The 22,743-nt window shown below is 39.3% G+C and overlaps 1 protein-coding gene across 14 annotated transcripts in view; it reads right to left on the reverse strand.

Moving 5' to 3' along the window:
• Positions 1–943: 943 nt before the first annotated feature.
• Positions 944–22,743, reverse strand: part of LOC119547457 (neural-cadherin) — a 132,114-nt gene continuing 110,314 nt past the window's right edge. For 5 of the 14 annotated variants that reach the window (XM_037854321.1, XM_037854325.1, XM_037854326.1 and 2 more), the window contains 11 exons: positions 22,069–22,212; positions 21,820–21,935; positions 20,708–20,872; positions 18,144–18,281; positions 15,015–16,338; positions 11,302–13,603; positions 11,046–11,216; positions 9,660–9,901; positions 4,915–5,127; positions 4,590–4,760; positions 944–4,133 (listed from right to left, as the gene is read on the reverse strand). In XM_037854321.1, coding sequence (XP_037710249.1) covers positions 4,012–4,133; positions 4,590–4,760; positions 4,915–5,127; positions 9,660–9,901; positions 11,046–11,216; positions 11,302–13,603; positions 15,015–16,338; positions 18,144–18,281; positions 20,708–20,872; positions 21,820–21,935; positions 22,069–22,212 — 5,108 coding nt within the window. In that variant the 3' untranslated portion in view covers positions 944–4,011. Of the gene's footprint in view, positions 4,134–4,589; positions 4,761–4,914; positions 5,128–6,468; positions 6,708–9,659; positions 9,902–11,045; positions 11,217–11,301; positions 13,604–15,014; positions 16,339–18,143; positions 18,282–19,419; positions 19,582–20,707; positions 20,873–21,819; positions 21,936–22,068; positions 22,213–22,743 lie in introns of all 14 variants that reach the window. The other 9 variants (XM_037854332.1, XM_037854333.1, XM_037854324.1 and 6 more) reach the window with 3 other exon arrangements.

Here is a 22,743-nt window from a genome sequence, read left to right on the forward strand (position 1 = left end):
TGCCCGCGGCTTCGAGATTGTCTGACTCAACATTGACATTGGCATAATATTGGTTTCTTTTGTTACAATGCAATATGTAATATACAAATAAACAAATAACAATGTGCTTGAGAGCTACCTGAGAATGGAATGGCCATTGTAATGCTAAGATAACAAGGGATTACTGTCTGGTAGGTACAAACATTTACTCTTCCTATGCGGACTTTGAATAAATTGGTCAGAGGCTTGTAAAACGCTTCATTTATAAATTCAAAGAATCATGAATTTCAGTTCTTATGCTGAAAAAAAATGTTTAAACTGTCAAAATATTTGTTAGCATAACTAAAAAAATAAAATTAATTCATGTAACCAACTTAAAGAACGCCCTTCCACTTTCCCACATATTTCATATTTTAGCTTACAAAAGAAATTATTTATTTACAGCTGAACAATTTTTAAACTTCAATATTTGTGCAAATATGAATTTTAAATATTTAAGCAAATGTTGAAAAGCTGTGGAAAATTTTAAATAAATAAATATAAAAACTTTGTGTTGTTAAGGATCTCTACCATTACCAACATTTTTTCTCACCGCCTCAATAAAAACACAGTTTTTCACTTTTGTTTTCCATATAACGTTACAGATTCTTTATTTATTTTTTTTATTCTTTCTTTTTGTTTGCTTTCCACTTTTCTTTTTGTGTGTTTTCTTGCTTTTATAATAATTTCTCGTTTAATATAATTGCAGTTGTTGTTGTTGTCTATGAGTGAATGTGTGTATATGTCAATGTGTACGTGTGTATGTTCGTGTATAGGTTTCCTTAACTAAATATTTTCCCCATTTTCCTCAAGTGGAGCGTGATTAGCTTACAAGTTTTCTCACACCTTTTCGCCGCTTACTCAATTAGAATTTTTATCATACTGACACAATTGATTTGTTAGTTTTTCTAGCAGTTTTCTTTGCTTTTGTTTTATCATTATTACTGGTAATTTATTCATAATTTCATTTTTTAATACTAGTTTCCGTTTTCCTTTTCTGTTTTCTGTATATTAAAGTGATTTTACATAATAATGTACTTATATGCAAATTTATCTAAAACTGCATTCGAATCGGTTTTTTGTTTTTGGGTTCGCATTTCTTTTTGTGTTAGTGTGGTGTATCTGCCTTCCATTTTATTAGACTTAATGGGATTTACGATTTATAGAGGAGATTCGGTTTTTGTTTGCCGCTTGGTTTTTGGGTTGGTAAAAAATGCATACATTATAAATACATAGTTATCAAATAGTATGATTCTTGCATCGCATGTGTGTGTGTGTGTGCCTGTCTATCTGTCAGTCTGTCAGTGTGTGTGTGTGTATCTGTGTCCTTCTGGTGTAAATGTATTTCGCATTATATATGTATGTGTCTGTGCATTATTCAATACATATTATATGATTCTAACTTACATTACAAAATATATAACAAATACATGTAAATGAGTATTTAATTCACTTGCCGTTCTACAAATTTCGTATTTATTCAGTGTGTATTTCTGCTGTTATAAATATAAAATATCGCTTCGGTTCTTTTGTTAGCTGTCTATCTGAATGTCTTCAATTTAAAATGTTTGCATTGTTCTATGTGTGTTTTATGGGTGTCTGGTTTTCTTTTTATTTTTCGTTTCCGTTGGCTGTTCGACCTATACATATATAAATGCAAAATTTATAGTCAGATGCGTCATGAAGAAGGCCAAATGAAATGTTCAGTGCGCGAAAGAAAAGCGAAAGCCAAAGTCGAACGGTTCGTTGAATAAACCTCACGAGTCTGTGGAAAACTAAACCATAATTTTGGCAGTGTTCTGTGTATCTCTTGGTTTGCGGACTTGCTGTACCGTACCGCACTGTAGCTACGCAGACAAATCATGCAAAATGGCTTCGGTTATTCGTAAATGGCTACTTTGAGTTAAAGTTCGATTTAACAATTAATGTGCTTTAAAATTTCTATGAATTTTCTCAAACAAGTACAGCAGAGAAGTTTATTATTATTTATTTCGCTGTATGGTTTAACAATTACGTTAAAATCTTTGCACTTTTCAATAGTCAACTTTTGTTGCAGTTTTGTTAGATTTTTCTCCATGTCCTTTTGTTATATGTATATGGTAAGTGTTGCTTAAGTACCTCTCATTAGCTTTTCTCCTGTGGTAATAGGAATAGTTCGAATACCGAAAATTCTGTGTGGCTGTGTGGGTGTTTTTTATCTGCCTAAAGGGAGAAACTGTAAACTTAAGGTACTGGAAAGGATAATTTCAATAGGATCATGTTTGTGGCCATGCTGCCTGGAAAACTCTATGATGTAGATAGATTTTATATATATTTTATGTATTATGTACTTACGGTTCTCTACAATCTGTGTTCGTTAAACTGTTTTTATGATTTCGGTTTTTCTGGCTGACAGTTTGAAATAAAATCAAAAACGTGAATTCAACTTACAAAATCAACTTTTATTACGTGTGGTTCTATGCAATAACAAATGAAAAATAATAAAAATTTGCGACTATTATCTATCGATAAAAGTGCCGGCAAACAAATGGGGAAAATAGAATTAATCTGCAAAAACGTTTGCTTTGTCGAGTGGAAAAAGTTTGTTTTTAAATGCAGTTGGTGTTGGGTTTATGTATATGGAGGCTTTTATTTTTATTTTAAATTTGAATGCGTTCTTCCATTCTAGTTGAAATGACTTAATAAGATTTTAGGTTTTGCTACCAATTTCATTTGGTTTAATATTGTTGTTGTGTCTGTGTGTTTCTTTGTATACGTGCTAAAACTAATAATATATACAATGTAAAATACTTTTCCATTTTTTCATCATTAATATATACCTTTTTGTTTTCCTTTTAAGTATTCAATTTAATTATATCAATTGCGCTAAGTTCATCTAAAGGTAATTTTTCTTGTTCTTTACTTTTACTCTTTATTTTACTTTACTTTGCCAGCATTTCATCGGCTAGATTCGCATTCTATGGAGATTTTAGCATAAGTTTTTTGCATTTAGAATAATTTTTAGGAGTACTTTCTTACTGGAATTTCGTCCAGGACTTGCCGACTGTGGTGTACTTTAAATTGAATGATACACAATGCGACAACTTGCGAAATGCCCTTCGATTTGCAGTTAAAAATTTCGTAATTTTTATATGTTTATATATATATGTTTCGTGTTTTTAATGTATGTAAATACTTGTTATGATGGAACGAAAACAGTCTTTGGGTATTCCTTTATATAAGTTTTAATTCTGTTTAATTGTAATCCTTAAAAAGTAATGCCAAATAAAATATGTTTAACTTAAACTATCGATAAATTAAAGGCTTTGAGAATTTTCGTTCGCTTATCGGCTAAATGACTCTCACGAACGTCACAAACTTATAAACAGAAAATTCCTAAAATAATAATTACAACTTAAAATAGTATGCACAACAAATCTGTTCAAAAACTAAAGTTATAAATTCATAAGCGCTCCTTAACTAAACTTTGGTATGCTCTCTCCTACACCTTACAATCCTCATTTCCTCATTTATTTTTCATTTAATTCGTTCTTAACTTGCCCTGCAAAAAATGCTGGAAAAAGTGCAACCGTATTTCTCGGTTCGGTTGCTCTAATAACTTAATCTCATTATCGTAATGGTTTAAATTTAAATGCTGATGAAATATTTTTACAAATGTCATTTTACGTGTCATAATATGTGTTTGATTTTTCATTCATTTCCATATTCGTTTCCCTTCCCCATGTTTTAGTTTTCTAGTTCTTAGTTTCCATTTACGTAGAGAGTTCTGCCAACTTCAGCATTGAGATGCTTCTTTGGTTGCGCCTTCTTTGTGTGTGTATGTGTGTTTCCCTCGTGAGTGGGGTGTTCATTTCGTTTTAAATGCAACTTTGTATCTACTAACAGTTTTAGTTTGTTCATCTAGGTATCCGCATCGGATTTGGATACGGTTTCTCCCTTCTCCTCACCTCGCCCCACTCGGTCCTTCGACTTTCCTTGGTTGATCAACCCAGCTTACAATTCTAGTTCGGTGTTGTGGGGATTGGGCGCCTCGGGTCCGTACATGTTGGCCAGCTTGTCAAAGCGTGGCCCCCAGGCCCCGAGGTAGTCGTATTCCTGCTGCTCGTCATCAGTTCCTGCAATAAATAGGAACATACACAAAAGAAAATCCATATTTAAATACAATATTCCATTATCAAATTGGAAAGATAAAGAGAAAAATATACATTTGCTTAGTTTCGAACACTTTAAAGTGGTTTTCTAAATCTCTATAATAGCTTCAGTCAATAGCAATATTTAATCTCAGTGTAGTCAAAGGCAAAATAGAAGACAAAAATACCATTTAATATTTTCTCCTAAATTTACACCCAATATTCAGCTGTATCTGAGATACGTTGGCCTGGAAATGTCAGAGAAGATGATGAGTCAACAACAAATCGAGTGCTCTAGTTTTCAATTGCACGCTATGAGTGCTTCTCTAGTTATTTGTAGCCTACTTTTTGGGGCACCTCACGCATTTGGTTCTAGTTTAGTGCCTGACTGCATATTGGGTGCAATAATTAGTCCTAAAATATTATATTTTTGGGTCCTACCTGAAGCCAACGAGCTGAGAGATCCAGCTGTGCTGCCGCCGCCCTCGTACGCATAGTTCCTCAAGTCGTCGAAAGGCGGCGCGTTTGGATCACCATCGGCGCGCTTTTTATGCTCCTCGATGAACATGCCCACATTGGGTTCCTGACCTGGCATTAAGGTCATCACGGGATCTGGAAATGGCATAAATAAAATATTAAGAATTTTAAGTAAGACAAAAATTTCTATACAAGTTTATTATTAAGCACAGAGTTTCTAGCTAAATTATTTAGTCTCAGTTGCTTTATTTCTCTGAGGGAAAGGTTAAATTCCTATAGGAATACCTACACATAATTGGCATTTTCATGGGCGCCAGCTCGGGTGGCATTGGCCCTCCAATTGGTATCTGCAGAGGTGTGATATCAAAGGCGGTCATATCATCCTCGCCGCCTCCCTCATCGTCATAGTTGATGATATTCTCGCGCACATCATCGTCGGGACCCGGATATTTGATATGCGCCTCACGGCGACGATTGTATACGACGAAGACCAAGACCAATACTGCGAATAGTTAAAATTCAACGATATTAAAATGCAAATCCCCTTCTCAATATTGCCCACCGTCGGTATGCAACAACAACGCCTTAAGTTTACAAAAGTGCATCATACAACGCTTAATTTAACATGCAGAACCATTTCTGTTATACTTCTCTTTGCCAGCTGAAAAGGCAAAAGCGAATCCGAAAATATCTGTACGCTATCAGCTTGCAGAAAAATTCTTAATTAAATTGTACACCCGAAAGCGGAGTACAGCAAAAATACGGAAAAAATATAGAACGGGGAAAACAAAATTGACAGAAATGAAAGGAAACCTAAACAAATATGGCAAACATTGTTCCAGTTTTCTGGTCAACAGAAAATAGCAAATCAAGTTGCAGAAGACTTGAATCCGCTGTCTCTCTGTAGCATTTCTAATTTGGCCAGCGCGTTTCTTGGCCATATTGCGAAAACGCAGACAGCATCTGTTGCACGGCGAAACCTTGGGAAAACAAAAAGTTTTTGGGCATTGCGAGTCGTGGAAATTGCCGCCACAACTGGAAGTTGACGTTAAGTAATTTGCTGCGGCTTCTTCGTCTGCGCAAAGTTTTCATTTTCCTTCTTTTATTTTTCCTCACGCCAGCTGGCCGGCATATAATTGCAATTATTGTTAGTCAAATACGCAATCGCAGTACCAGAAATATATTTTTAACCAACAATGTTTAATTTGTACTTTGAATTTTTCGCGGCAACGCCCTAATTGATATGCAAAATTTTTCCGCTGACCATTCAATAAAGTTTAATTTATGCAATGACTTTCGTTGTGTTATGTAACTTGCGGAAATGACTTTTGACATGTTTGCTTGCCGGGATCTGTCGTTTCCGGTCATTGCCGATGGCCGATTGTAAGACTTAATTAATTTTATGGCTTACGCGCGATGCCATCAATATTTAAGGGACATGCACAGGTTTGATTAAACTTTTAATTGGCATAAGAAAATCAAGGGAAAATTAAAGAAAATATGTTCTAGATAAGTTTTATGGTTAATATAAATGGTTATTTCAATATTTAGACGGCCTAAAATGGTTATAAAATATAATAATAATATAATATAACTGGTTATTTCAATATTTATACGGTCTAAAATGTTTATAAAATAGGTTTGAGGTATAGATAAAAATAAAAAATATATATTTTAAATACAGACATTAGCTACTTTCTATAAAATGGAAAAAACATGCATTTTAGGTAGATTAATTATATTACTCTTGCCAAATTCTTAGCTAGTCAAACCTTAAACATACGAGTTAAGTCAGCCTTCCGATTCCGCAACTCCTCGATGGGTCTGTGGTCTATATACTTACATATCAGAGTGCCCAGGCAGAGCGCCAGGGCGACAATAAAATCACGGGATGGCGTCAATACACCCGAGGCCAATAACTCCAGTTCGCAGTGCATGCCGGTGAAGCCCATGGGGCAGTGGCACTCATACTTCTTGGGGGGATGATGATCGCGACAGCGACCCCCGTTGCGGCATGGGAACAGTAGGCACTCGTTGTCGTTGACACAGGTGCTGCCGGAGCTTCTGTAGCCCGCCGGACAGCTGAAGGACGAGCCCCGAAAAGTTACGTATACGAGTGGTTGGTTGGTTGATTGTTCGAGTGGAAGTGGGATGTCGGTTGTGGGGGTGGTGTGGGTGTCGAGTGTTGAAAAAACAAAAGAAATTATTTAAAATTTGTTTCCATCATGCAGGGCTGTGTTGGGTGGATGTGTCTTGTGTAAAGTTTCTGCACATTGTTACGCTGGGAAAAATAAAGGTTCTAAAATCAAGAATAAAATTCCCAACCAAAAGTTGGAAGGTTCCCAAAATATATATTTATAGGTAGCATTGGGCTTTTAAAATACCAATATTAAGATTTTATATTATTATTGCTAACAGTATTTCAAAATAACGACAATTTAATTTAAAAAGAAAATTCTTCCTGATTTTAGATACCAATTTTCCTCCAGAGTTTGCTTCTCTTTGTTCGTTTAACTAGTTTTGGTTATGGAATATTTTCCTTTGCTCTGTTTCGCTCTCATCCTCATAGAGTGTGAAAAACTGTCGAAAAGTCTTTTTAAACGTTCGTTGCAACTTTACCATTTTTTCCTATTTTCTCGTTGTAGTTATTATTTTACGCTTTGTGAGTTTTTAGTTTCGTCTTTGGTCGTATGACAAACTTTTTGCATTTGCATTGCGCATCGACTTCGCCCTCCTAACACGCATTTTAAGTGCTGTTTTTACCATTTTTGTTTGCCTTTATGATTATTATGTTCCAGTTTTTGTCTCCCAGCTTGGAATTGAATAAAGTTTTTCCTCTAGCTGCATTCTTCGGCTAAGTTGAAATTCATTTTATTTTGACTCACTTTTCGTTACTATTTTTTTGCGTTCGTCCTTAAGTTTGTTTTGATTAGTTTTGGTAACGCACTCACACTGTTTTTTTTTTAGAACCACAAGGATAAAAACTTTGCAATGTCAGTTGACTCTGCGAATTGAGGTGTGAAATGGCCAAGGGAGATTTCTTTCCCTCAAGGTCTGAGTAATTGAGATGCATGGGATTTGGTTATTTTCTTGAAAAACAAACTAAGTGACCTGGGTAGATAAATTTCTCAAGACAATGACAAATTGTTCTTACACAATTTGAAATAGAAACATATACAGCTGAAATATGTTTCAGGCATAATAATCGAAGTGCATGCTGCTCGCTTTCTATATTTAAATTCAAATTACTTTACTTTAATACTTTATTGTATCCTGTCAACCATCTGCGAAACTCCCCAAGGACTGTTGTAAGACATTGCTCAATCAAGTCTGCGTTATTTCCAGCCAAAGAAAATGTAAGAAAAAAATTTCTTTGCCTTTCTGCTTCCCTATTTTCTTACAGCTCTTACAAAATTCATGGCTTTCGAATAACTTTTTTTGGCAAATACAATTGAATACTTCTCAAATGCAGACTCGAGACACTTTTGATATATTGACGATTATTGGCAAATGCCATGACCCTTGACCATCGCATTCTGCGCAACGGGGAAGCAGAAAAAAGGAGCAAGCATCTTGAAAGGGACGAGGATAGAGTAAACACCTCAAAAGCAGCCAGAAACTTTTACACTAAATCAGCGCCAGTTGAAAAGTTGAATCAGGGATAGTTTTTCCCCATTTTTTGGATGCCTTTCTTCGCCTTGCCTTCGATTGCTCCCAAGTGCGCAATTTAAACCCATCAAGAGTGAGTAAGGTACTTGATAATTTTTACGAAATTTTTCGTCTATAAAGTTCGCCATATTTTACGTCATTTAGTTTTAGTTGAAGTTGGCTGGGGGCCGAAACAATTTCCGTACGCTCCACGAACCGTATTTACCTTTGAACGTTAAGCATCGGTGGCGTACAAATGGAGCTGAACTCTAAGCCTGAAACTGGCATTTTTCTGGCTGTTTACACACATACCGGGCATTTAAGGAAAGAAACCGAGATAAAAAAAAGTAAATGCAAACGTACTAAATCCTCGCGAGGCATTCGAAATGGAACTGGCAGCTTCTTAGTGCCACTTTTCCAACCAGCTCCTTTGAGCTGTCTGATCTTCCCGTCCTCCATCGTCTGTATTTTCCTGTTCTTTTATTTTTCCCTTTAATATATATAGTCAGGTGGGCGGATTTAGTGCATCGTGATTTCTCGAAATGCCAAAGCTAACAACTGCAATTGCTCTTGCTCGGTTTTGGGTGGCTTGCCCTTGTCTCCTCACGGGCAACTTGTATCTTTGACTGCACATTTGTTAACTTACCTGAAGGGCATTTCAGGTCTTGTTTTTTCTCGCTCGGTTGAGTGCATTTTGCAATGGGTGATGGGGCGGAGAGTTGGTAAATGGGTAGTGCAAAAACTAAATGGATAGTGTATTTCACCGAGTCGAATTCTGATTTAAATACCCGGCAAGAAGTTAAGTCACAAAATCAAATGGAATATTCCACTACATTTGGAGTACATACCTTCGTTTAGTTACATAAATTATTTACACACACAAAAAGTTTGAATAATACTAGACATTAAGTGGAAGGCTGAACGGAAAATGTGCCAAAAACAAATATTCAAAACGTATGGTATGGAGATGAAATCATAGTTTGATGAATATGGAAATGCCATTTTGAATGGTTTAAATGCCACCGGGCAATCTGAAAGCCATGTGCCAAATATATAAATTTTCATTAAAGGTATGTCCGGTGAGCCGTGATTTTGATGCCGAATGATTGGATTTACAAATGATAGGAGAGATAGATATGATAAAATAAAAGCAAAGTGCATCAAAGCCTTTGAAAATTGATGGTGAAAATGAAAGGGAATTTGCATGAATTTTATTGGATGATTGCGATCAGCTAATGTAGTTTGAATAACGTAACAACATAGACACACTAAAACGCTAAGCATTCGCTAAAGCACTAATTGCTTGATAATAACTAAAATGGTTTGTTGTTGCATATCTCGAATGTTATATCATTTTTGGGGGCGACTCTTTGGTTCGATGCTCACTCAGTATGATCAAAAGGCAGACCAAAATCGCCGCCAGGGCGCCCATGCTGAGTTTTAAGGTCTGACCCTCCTGCACCAGTTCGCAGTTTTCGCCCCAGAAACCATCGGGACAGATGCAACGATATCGGAGTCGGGGCTCGAGATTGATGCAAGTGGCACCGTTCATGCAGGGCATATCGAGGCACTCGTTGCGATCCATACAGCCCTTGGAATCGGGCGACATAATGCGTCCTTCGCCGCAACTATTTCGATTCGTATTTCAATTACCATTAGGTTAACATTGATTAGTCGGGTTGTTGGGATTAATGACAACAAAAACTGGGCAACCGAAAATGCAAATATCGAATGGATGTTCCAATTGAGTGATGGATAAGTAAAGATATTTGAGACAGGTCCAAGTTAAGTCAGAAAATGATGGGGACAGGTTAGTGGGCAACGTATACCTTAGAATATTTTCCGATGAATATACTATAAGTCTAACAATCCGTTCAGATATTTATTATTTATGTGATGGGTATTTATGTCTGATGGGTTTTTTTCGCAGCATACTTTTAGACACCTTAAGAAGTGATTTTAGACCCCTGGCTTTTTTCAAGGCACTTTCCAGGGGAACATACGTTCTCTATTCAAGACTTTCCCAACGATCAAAAGCTTTAAGCCAACAAAGTGTTAAGTGTGGTTGGTGTGTGTGTTAAACAAAGATAAGCGAAGTAGTAGTACCTGTGCTAAGCTTGTTACTGTGGCTCTGTGTAATGAAACAAAAGCGTGAATATGTACAAAGACCATTACGAGTCGGACAAATGCTTTTCTGCTCTCGAATCTGGAATCTCCAATCTCGAATCGACTTTAGCCCGAAGTCAAAGCGAAATCGGAAACGTAAGCCTAAGCCGATTGATTTGTCACGCAACGTTTAGTGCCAATCACTAACTGACTTTTGCGCCGTGTGTGTGGAAAAGGACGAGTTTGGTCGAGTTGAACTGAGTCTCTGGCACAAGGTCCTTTGACGGACAGGTCCGATAAGCTGCTCCTCCTACTCTGTATTCTGTTTTCTTTTTTTTTTTCCATTTTTTCTGTGCCAACCTTTAATTGATTAAGCCTATCAAATGTAAGCTCTGGCCTTGCTTATCAAAACCTGGTGATTTGTTTTCCCATTGTTTCCTTCTAAAAGATATTGGTTTGTGGATTTTCTACGGTGCTTCCTTTCGCCAGGTAATTTGAGGTTTAACCCTTTTCTCTTGTTTTGTAAATGTTATGTTGGTGAATGTACAGTCCGAACAGTCAATTTATTTAAATGGTTTTAATTTTTCTTTTTGATTGATGAGAAACGAAAAGCAATGGGTGATTTCCGTAAAATGAAGAAAATAGAAGGGTGATGGAGAAACTTACGTGCACTCGTAGACATTCCACAGATCCACGCACTCAAAGGGATCAGGGCAGATGACATTCGAACAGGGCTTATTCGAGGGACAACCCTTCTCCAGATTCCTGGCCATTGTGGCCTGACCCCATTGGGTGCCATTCATCGCAGGTGGCAGGGGAAGATGTTTACCTTCAAGACTGTGGAAGGAAGAAAGACAAAATTATATAGTAAATAATTATAGTATAATTTATCGCCAATAATTGATTATACAATATTACTCACCGTATATCATCGAGACAGCTCTTCTGGTAATCAGCGTATACCTCAAAGGTTCTGACGCCAGTGTATTCGGCCTTTCCGCCAGCATAGACACCCTCTTGTTTGTCCACCAACAGCCACTGGTGACCCACGAACTCAAAGGTCTCGTTATAACGACGACCCTCTCCGCCATCCAGTTCCAGGGTGGCAGCAGAGCCATATCGGTTAACCTTCACCACATGCCACTGACCATCGTTGACCACTATGGCGTTTAGCCACAGATCCTTCTCCTCGGTACGAAGGGAGTTCAGATTGTAACGGAAGTGGAGGTGACCATCCTTGATCTCCAGAATTCCATACTCCCGATTGTGCTGATCGCTAACGCGGAAAAGTTCTCCGTACTCCTCCCTCGTGCGGAATCTCAGCTGGACTTGAGTACTAAACCGATCGGGTTCGAAGCTCAGGGCATATTTCACATAACTCTGGGCTTTGAAGGTGGTGGGTATGGTGGGAATATTACAGGCGGGACCCGTCCAACCAGGTCGACAATGGCAGCGAGCTTCGGACAGGGATCCCACGCAATTTCCATGTTCCCAGCAACGGGCAGTGGTTTCCGTTTGGGCGCACACCTCCTCGGTTTGCGGACAACCAGCCACACTATTCCTCGACAATCCCGGATGAGCAAGATCATAGAGCTTGGAGTTGTGCACCAAGTTTCTGATACAACCATCGAAACCCTTGGCCGTGGGCATATAGTGCCAGTTGTACAGACTTTGATCGAACTGTTCGCGGTACAAGCCACCCACTTGCAAGGGGGCATTAACATTGAGATACTCATCGAATGGCGGAATCTGTCCTCTTGCCTGACAGGACATGTCATCGAATTCGGGAGGAGTGCCATCCTCCATTTCGGCAATTTCCGCCGACTTACAGAAGTCCACCACCATGCGAATGCTTTCGGTATCCCAGAACAGATCAATCCTATGCCATTCACCATCGTCCAAAGTCTTTTTGGTCTTCACTCGCAGTTCCAAGGTTCCCGAACCAAAGTCTATCAGTAGTCTAGGGTAACCTCGCTCCAGTTCCAGGGCAATAAAATCAGATATGAGCGTCTCATCACGTTCTGGGGGAACTATGGGTCCATTGTAGATGATCAGGCCATCGGGCTTGCGGGTGATGAATTCCAGACTCAAATGCGACTCGTCACACATCTCCAGTGGGGGATACCAGGCCCAACCGTTTCCACGGAAACTACGTGTGGTCTGCTGACATCTGGGACCTGCATAGCCCACCGGACAGGAGCAATGGGGACCAAATCTGGTGTCCACACAACGTCCGCCATTGTGACAGGGCGTTGTTCGGCAGGATTCGGGCTTACTGAAGTTACGAGCACCACATGTACAGTCCGCAATGGTGTCTACTCGAACACCGACCAAGGCAGTTTTGTTGGCATTAACCATATAGGGCAGGGGACTGATTTCCAGGGCATTCGTGCAGCTACCCTCGCACATTTGGTTCTCATACAGACACTCATCGATGCCCACCATGGTGATATTGATGCCCACATCCTTTTCGATCTCCTCGCGATGCATCAAGACAATGCCATTTAGCCTAACTGGTTTGTAATAAGGAGATCCATGGGCCGAGAACCTGATGTCGGTTAGAGGAGGGTGTTTCCTCTTCAACTGAACACTGAATATGTCCACATTATCCCTTTCGGTATTCAGTAAATCAGCCAATTTATCCCTGAAACGATCCATTTTCGAGCGACTCATGCTCTGGGTCCTATAGTTCCACACTCGAATGAAGTCTTCATCTGAGATGCCAGATAGGCGTACGGATCCCGAGTTTATAACAGCCTCATGGGGAATTTCCCTCACCGTAACCGTGACATTGGCTGGTATATCGGTTTGGGTGTGCTTACGATCGTAGACCTTAAACCGAAGATGGTAACGTCCTTCGCGGGTTCCTGCCCTCATGGTGACCATGCCGGAGTCCTCGTCCAACTTGAAGCGCGGATGTTCCATGGCCTCCCAGTAGAACTTCTTGTCGGGCAGATCCCAATCATCCAGATCGTAGACATAGACCCTACCAATTGGCGTATCTGGCGATTGTCCTTGGTAGTTGTAGACGAAGATGTCCTTGGAACCAGGCTGCATTTTGTTGTCATTCACATCACCGATTATGACGGTCAGAGTACTTGTACCCGTCATTGCTGGAGAACCGTGATCCTTGATCACAATCGGGATCATATACTCCTTTTGCTGTTCGCGATCGAAGGATCTCAGGGAGGAAATCACGGCCATGCCGTCACCATTGGCACCCTCTGTAAATTGTAAGTAAGGAATAAAATCAATTCAAAATTGTAATAGAAGATAATCTTATACATTAGAAAAGGAAATCCTTTATACCCTATTGAATAGCATCCTAAGTAAATCCAACCCCTGCCTACAGGTGAACAAACTAGCCAGTAAGTAACTGCCAAAAGCCCTGCCCAAATCCAGTTTCTGTTGGGGACTTCAAAGGCATTTGCCAGTTAGCCGTTAGCTCCGACAAGTAACCAACCCAAAAACTAAGCTCTTTTATTAGCCAGCACGTTTTCCACCTGATTGCAGATGCAACTTGTGCAATGGCCCATTTGTTGTAATTACGCCTTTGAGCCAACAAGTGTTAAGTCTGGATGTCCGGAGGAATGGAAACTATTGGCCCGGAGGGGCAAAACCCCAGGAGTCCCCGGCGAGAACGCACATTTGAAATGTATTTTTAAAGACACTCCATGGTGTGTTTTTAGGCAAATTGTATGCAAATAGGAGTCCGGAAAGCCTTCTGTTCGCCCACAAAACCCCACGAACGTTTGCATAAAGTCACAGAATCGTAGTTGTGCGGAACCCCGAACTTGCAGCTCTTCCTATTTCCCAGCTGGGGCATCAAAATTGGATTGCCACCCACACAAATTGTGACTGCTTGGGCACTTTTCCTCTTTTTTTTTCTGGTTCTTGGCTTTGCGAAGGGAGCTGCGATGCATACATATGGAGTTTGGATTTTGCGGGCAGACTTTCCTGGCCGGGGGGTAATTTAATTGAAAACTTGTGCATTTGCCATTTTATTTCTCGACCAGGTGGGTGCTGCCTTGCTTATATTATTTAAATTTTCATGTGCGATGCGGTTTACGGTTTCCGTTCTATGGCCAAAGATTCCTGGCTATTCATTTCGGCCATCCTCTGCGAGGTAATTGCATTTTTATGCCATTGTTGGCGCTCAGTGACACTGGCCACAACCCTTTTTCCGGTCCCCTCGATACTCGGAAAGAAGATTTCAATACAGGCACACACGAAAACAGAAAAATGTGTGGTGCTGGTGCATTGTTTAAGCTTTGACCCAAATATTTGGCAAACTTTTTCATTGCATCCGGCGAAGTTTGGTCCAGCTCGCAACTATTTTCAGATCCCTATAACCTTTTCATGTTGAGTATGTGCAGCAATTTACAAGTAATTGGCTGGTGTTTGAAAACCAGATTGCTACATCGAAGGGTAGAAAGTTAAATATAATTTGGCCAGAAGGAGAATAATAATGAGTTTATTATAAGTAGTATTACAGTTGTAACTAAATCGCTTTGTAAATTCTGATAAGGGTTAACAAAAACTGTAGTTCAATTATAAAAAAAATAATTGATAGCAATAATACACAAAAATAAGATTCCTAAGAATTATTAAATTGTTAAAAAAATATGTACTCACTTTGATCCTGTTCCACCTTGAAGGAAGCACGGATAATATCATCGGCACTGGGGTCCAAGCGGAACTGGAAAGGTGGACCATTACTCTTAGAGCGATCATCGTCATCGGTGGCCAGAATCTCCACCACTTTACGAGGAGGCACATGCTCTGGCAGTACGGGTCTGTAGTCTTTTAGGAACTTGGGAGCATTATCGTTGATATCCTGAACGATGACTGTGAGTGTAGCCGTGGCGGTTTTCGGTGGAGAACCATCATCTATTGCCAGAATTTTCACCTGATGACGGGGCACAACTTCGCGATCCAGGGAGCGTTGAATGGTCACCGAACCATTCTGGTTGATGGCAAACTGCCTCTGACGATCCGAAGACCTATCGATGGAATAGGAGACCTTGCTCTTGCCACCCTGATCCGGATCGGTGGCCTTGAACTTCTCCAGCTCAGTGCCCACTTTGGTGTCCTCGAAAACGGAGACCTCTACATTGGCTCGATCGAAATGCGGCTTATTGTCGTTGATGTCCCTCAGTTTCACCACAACCCACGAATATGCCACATGGTACTTATCGTTGTCGTTATCCTCGCCCTTGTCGTTCACCTGAATGCGGAAACGGAAGCCATTGCTCTGCAGTTGATCCTCGTAGTCCAGGGGCTGTACGATTTTCAGGGAACCAGTTCCATCGTTATTTCGCACCATGGTGAACTTATCGGCCCCATAGCCACTGTTATCGATAACCTTGTACTGGAACTTGTTCGTTTCGTCTTCATCGTGTACGGTCACCGTTAAAATGGGCATTTCCGGCAGAGCTGTGCCATCCGTTTCGTCCACTTCCGTAAACCATTCGTCTTTCGTAAACTGCGGCGGCATATCGTTGATATCCTTAACCCGTATAGAGGCCGTCCCCGTCCCCTTTAACCCCCCGCCATCCATCGCAACGACCTGTATCGAGTAATCAGGGGTTCTCTCGCGATCCAGACAACAAACGGCGGTCTTTATCACACCCGTGTCGGGTTCGATTTCGAAAATGGGTGACCCCGTCTCCTCCTCAATCACATTCTTCTCGATGGAGTACACCAGTCGGGCATTGGAACCCTCGTTGGGATCGTCGTAGTCCACGGCCGTCATGGTCATCACCACCATGCCGGCGGTGCCGTTCTCCGTCACGTTGCCAAAGTAAACGCCCTGTGGGAAAATGGGGGCATTATCGTTGATGTCCTTCAGATTGACCTGGACATCCGCGTATCCCACGAGTCCCTCGCCACCCTCGTCCTGGGCGAATACAGTGAAGCGCCACTGGGGTCGTCCGTTCGGTTGATCGCGATCCAGGGGCTATAAAGGCATCCAAATAAAAGTGTGAGTTTAAGTGTAAAACGTTGTTATGGGTTAATATGCACAGGGGGTAATGCGTAATTTTAGCTGTCATAAAAGCAGAACCGATTAACATTGGTTAAGGGGCACATAACATTGTTGTGGGTTAAGGGTTACACCATCTTCAAGCCACAAAATTATCCTGTTACACAAAGCTGGGGAAGCCACAAAAAATTGAAACCTGGCGCTGTCCCTGATGTTGATTGTGACTTTGATATGCATTCACAGCACCCTGAGTGATGTGTGTGTGGCGCCCACCTGGGCACCTGGGCACCTTTAACCCCCCCTCCAACTAAACCCAACTCATTTTTCGCCCCCTTTGGCTAACGTATGCAAATAATAAAAAATGCGCAAGAGAAAAAACATGATTTTAATCAGTACTTTGTATCTGTTAGCTGCTGGCAACCCTTGTATAATGCCCCAAACCCTTGTTAGCAAATCGCAGCCCCCGACCCCTTAACCCTCCACCACCCTCCTTAACCCTCGGTGACATGTGACAGGCACAGCAGAGCGACAACAAGAGGAGCTTTTCATGGCGCTGACATTGGATTTGCCGTAAAAAAAATGTGTACGAGGCGACAACAACAAAGGAAATGTGTGCGTATAAAAATAATTCAGTTGATGGATTACACCGAAAGAAAAATATGCTGAAGCCTTTTAAAAACCCATTCAAAAATATAACTCATTTACATATACTTGTCTACCTTTATATTTTCTACATCATCAGTCACGGATAATTTCAAGAAAATTACATTCCCAAAAATTCCACCTACTATCTAAAATTCCCGAAATATACCCTCTAAAAGGGGAATAAAAGAAAAATATGTACACACAGTCATCGCTTTAATTTGCATGACAAATTTGCCAACATTGTTATGACATATTCAATTTAAGGGATTAGTTGTGAGTGGGTCACATACTGTGCGTTTCATAACCCCCACCTCTCTGAGAAGAATGCGGTACAGCTGTATGTTATCCCTTATCAAGTTCCCCTTCCGCCAGTTTTACAAAATTATATTCACGTAGAGAGGGAGATAGTCTATGGACTAAAATGGCCGAATTGTGCGGCAGAAATGTTATTCGTTTTTTTTTTTTATTTTAGCTGGACACATGGGAATTTCATTTAATTTGGCTTTGGCGTTTTTGGGACTACACTAGAGTTAAGTGAAATTTTCCAACTCGCATGTGGCGAGGGATTTTCAATTGTGATTTTGCAATTAGTTTTAATTTACTTTTCCATTGATGCTTTTGTAAAGGCTTTTAGCGGAAAATTTAAAGAGCAGCCGTAATCAGGTGGTTTTAAATATTCAGTGCCTTTTCCTTTTAAATAAAAGATTTTCTTTTAAAATCATTGAGACCTTGGGGGTCATCAGTCACTTTCTCTGTCTCAACGAATCCATTTAAGCAATTCATTTAACAGCTGAAAGAGACCCCGCCTTTTGTCCATCAACTGCAACTTAAATGTTAAATAATGAGCACGTAGACAGTTTCGCACGTTGGCATTTTGTGGGGATTTCGATTGATTCGAAATGGTTTTAAAAGCGCATTGATGGGGCTTAATCAGCGAGAGCATATTTCGAAATTTCCCCATTATTTTCAGTTTCTGACCAGCTGTGGCCTTGGCCAGCTTGACCAGGATTTTTAAATGCCGCATTTTATTTATTATTATTTATTTATGCCCGCGAACATTTCTGCTCACCGGCCATTGGCAATTTGTTAATGCTTAAATTACGAGCGGAGCGGTTCAGTTTTCGCTGATGACTTACCTTTAAAACGAATATTTCGCCGGTGGTGCGGTTGATGTCGAATTTGCTATTGGCAGGATTATCCGGATCAATGCCTTGGCCCGTGAGGAAGTACACGATGTTCTGGGGACGATCCTTGTCGCCATCTGTGGCCGTAACCTGTTCATTCAGCGCGGCAAATAAATGCAGATATTTATTATTTATGGTCGGAAGAGGACAGAAAAAGCCGAATAAAAATAATATAAATGAGCAAAAAATTGCAGTTAAGCAGTACAAAAATAATACAAACATGCCATGCAAAAACTAATTCAATAACAAAACTATTTCATGCTTCGGTTAGTTTAAATATGTGTTTTGTAAGTGGAGAGAGCATATTTTTTCACTTTTCCAATAATACTTTACAATGGTTTATATTTGCTTTAATTGTCATTTCGGCATTTTTTTATTCGTTTTTCTATGGATTATGATTTATTTGCCAAGTGCTGTCAGGTATTAAGTTGGGCCAGTGAACTAATATTTTTGTTAGAAGTGGGCTGACACAAATGGTAAATAAAATATTATTTGCTAATGGTTAGTAAAATGTAAATATAAACAAAGTTAAAGTGCTGACTGATTGATTTTAATTCCCTTTGTTGGCCTTAAGCGCCAACTATGTCCATTTTAATTAAATTAGTTGGGCGCCAGTTGGCCACAAGTGAAACATGGCAAAACCACAACAGAAAATCTGGGCGGGTCAAGCTTAATCGTGCAAATGTGTGGCATTAATACTTAAAGAGCGTATTGAATTTAATTAGCAGCTTTTGGTGGCAAACAGAAAATGGCTAATGGAAAACATGTACGATAAATAAAATGTGAATATTTTTGCACAATATTTACGCATGCAATTAAAGGCCGCAGGGATTTTGCAGCAATAAAATCGATTTCTCGTTAAAGTTGCCCCCACTAATTGCTGTACTTCGGCGCAAAGTCATAGACTTTTAATAGTAGACCATACGGAAATGCCCAGGGAATTTTCTTTTCAATTTGTACAATTATCGTTGAATGGTTTTTAATAAATTCGAACATTACACCTTGCACACGGCGATTATTCATTATGTTTACGGTTTGTTATGGCTGGTTTACACAAAGTTTACATGGGAAATGAGACTGAATGAGATTTTGTGCGGCTCGGTTGTTGGGTTAAATTAATTGCTACATGGTGGAGCTGCTTTGTTTGTTTGCCTTATGCTATGCGCTTTATTTCGCATTCAGTATGATTTTATGTACAGGACTCTGGGATGGTAAATAATATAGCGACCTGCATGATGGTAAAGGGCGTGTCGGTCATTCCCTCGTCGAGAGTTCGCTCATAGGATGTCTGCGGGAATCGCGGTGGCAGATCGTTGACGTCGCGCACATTTATGACGATTGTTGTTTGATTTTCATTCAAACTGTCCGACGCAACCAATTTCAGTTCGTACTTTATGCAAGCATTAAATAAAATATATGGCCAACGGAAAATTGCCGAGGTGGGGGAAGAGAACAAAAAGGTGGAAAAAAACAACGAAATTAAACAATAAATTTAAAATGCACATAAATTACGAAAAGAACATAAAACTATTGATAAAAAATTAAATTAAAGCTCGCTTGATAATTTACACATGTCGAAGATGAGTCCAGCGAATATCTTGTGAATGTTTTTCCACTCTTGACTTGACAGCTTATTTGCATTTTCCATATTCAATCGCTCGGTTGTTTACTCATTAAAATGCAATAATTTAACCGACTCTTTCAATTATGCATTACAAACTGCATGGTAATTTGAAAGTTGGTATGATAATCGACATACTTTCAAGTCATCTTAATTTTTTAAACATTTTTTTGTCATTGTCTGCTTAATGATAAATCAATAGTATTACCATATATTTTTCTGCAAACCGCAAATTAAATATTTCATGTGTGTGTACTCTGTAAATAAATTCCATTTTTTTTTAATTCAGGCCCACATTTTACAACATTTGTCCACTCTAGAATGGACAGCATTTTTTAATTGCCCAATTACTTTTCGTCATTTTTTGTTCGCTAGCCTTAAATCAAACGAAAAAGCGGGGAGTGGAACAACATGCAAATGGCCTCACATATTTATATTGCATACTTCTATACTTGAAAAAATGCATTGGCTTTGTTTTTTCAATGTAAATGTATTACTAAAACAAAACAAAATAAAATTGGTATTGTAAAGTCCATTAATATTGCAAAGCAGTAAATTTCTTTAATATGTCAACAATTTATTGAGTGAATGTGAGAGAGGCAAAAAGCCAAAACTCATTCCCCTTGATTGATTTAAATATGGGCAATCAAAAATAAAATCAAAATGATACATTTCAGCGGAAAGTATCCAAGTACGTAAATAGTCCTAAAAAATGTTTATTCTAACATTCTATGTGTGTATACTTTGTGCAATAAAATGTGATTCAGGCAATTTTTGGGGCGGGGAAAATCTTCAAAACGAAAACTCAACACATGCAATAAAATCTAGCGGAACGAAAACTCTACTGAAAAAACAAAACAAAAGTTGTGAACTAAGTTTTGTCTTATTCATTGACCTGCAGAACGCGTTTGGGCAAATTTCGATCATCCTCTTCGGTAATCTGGGTGCGATAAGTGGGTCGCTCAAAAACGGGGGGATTATCGTTAACATCCTTGACGTGGATAATCACGGTGGTGTAGTTCTCCTTCAAGTTATCGGAGGCGGCCAAACGAAGTTCATACTGAACGCACAGGGAGAAAAATATATCTTATAATTGCGTCGATGGCACATCTTTATGATAGGAAACTGGATATACCCTAACATGAATGGAAACTAAATACTTTTCATTTATTTAATGGGCGCCACACCTGACGCACATAGGAATATCTATTTCATTACACATATATTTAATAATATTTTTATATTTTCCCTAGCTTAAAAAATATTCAAGTTATACAATTTCGCATTAAATAAAAAAATTCATTTTGCAATTTTAATTGTTTCCTTAATAAAGTAATATATATTTTTCCTGGGAAAGTTTCCCATGCCGCCTTTCAATTAAAGTCACGAAAATGAATTGATTGACTGACTTTGCACTTTTCCCAATTGTTCAAATTTCAATTCAATTAATGGTTGGCCATTCCTTTTCTTGCCTTCGGTATTTGACTTTTTGACCACAGTTCGTGTTCCAAAACTTGTTTGAACTTTTAAATATTTAAGCAGCCTCGCGGTGCGCGAAGCGAGTAAATTGAAATTCAAAGAAAGAGCGAGTTTCTTAATGAATTTTATAGTTGGCCAAGAAGAAGAGGGCCTTAATGCCTGGTTGGGCTTGTGGTTTTTCTAGGAATTCAATTTCTTTAAGCTTCATTCAGCCCTATAATTTAGTGAATAATTTGTTCCTTGTAGCTTTAAACAAATTTGTACATGTTTTTTTTGGGAATGTTTTATTGTAATCCCTGTTGTCCCTTATGTATTCTTAGCTTTCCAATGACATAAACAAATCTCACAGTCGACTAAGCCCGCAACGCTTATGTCATAAATATATCTGCGCTGCGAAAGAACGTTTGTCGATTACAGAGGACTCCTCTACGGGTTTCCACTTTGCATTTTTCATTTTTTTTTTGGGTACCCGGTTTTTGTTATTTTGTTTTTTTTTTGGTTTTTGGGTTTTTCTGGTTTTTTACTTACCCGGCGTCGAGTTTCGTAATCTAAAGCGCCAGCTACATAAATGGCACCCGTCATATTTTTAACCGCAAAAGCGCCGCCAATGTTGCCGCTTGTAATTTCATAGCGGATACGTGAGGCTGTGTGGGAAAACCGCAGAAAAAAATTCAGGAAAAAGATGGAAAAACGAGGAGAGAAAAATGTGTGTGTAAGATAATAATTGCGGAATTTCTGGGCATATTTTTTTGGGCACAGCGGACACCCTCTACTTACACTCGTCGTGATCCTTGGCGGTTACAGTGAGCACTGTGTGCTGAATGTCCTCGTTCTCATCCACTTCGGCCTCGTACAGCGATTTGTCGAAATAGGGCGGATTATCGTTTTTATCGGCGATGCCAATGCGTATGAATTTGGTGACTGTTGGTGGGCAAAAAAGGAGCAAAAAAATGACAGAAAAAGAACACCATTTCGCTCGGTTAAGTTTCTCGTTTTCAATTTGACACTCAAAGATGGTTGGTACTTCGCAATTATCACGTACTAGACACAATGAGAAAAACTTTCTGCCTCGCCAGACAGAGCAACAATTTGTCGCCTCTTATTGAGGCGACAAACATTTTGTTTGCCTTTTATTTAAGACTAGCCCCCCCACCAGTTTCCTTTCTTTTTATGCGAGGGACTTTTAAACGCGTTTTGCATATTAAACAGCCCTGAATATTTTGGTTTTCCATTTGATTTTTATTTGCATGTGCGATGATGTAATTTATTTGATATTCATGGGTTTTCCATTTGATCGCAGACTGGAGTAGGCGGTAATACGATTGCAAATGAATTCAAGTGAAATTTTATTTTCAGCCCATTTAAACCTCTTGTCTCGAGTATTCAGTGGCACAATTAACTATTATTACCGCTGGCAATGTTAAACAACACCTATTGTGGCTGCCGAAATTG

Source organism: Drosophila subpulchrella, chromosome 2L, assembly GCF_014743375.2.
Source record: "Drosophila subpulchrella strain 33 F10 #4 breed RU33 chromosome 2L, RU_Dsub_v1.1 Primary Assembly, whole genome shotgun sequence".
Taxonomy (NCBI): domain Eukaryota; kingdom Metazoa; phylum Arthropoda; class Insecta; order Diptera; family Drosophilidae; genus Drosophila; species Drosophila subpulchrella.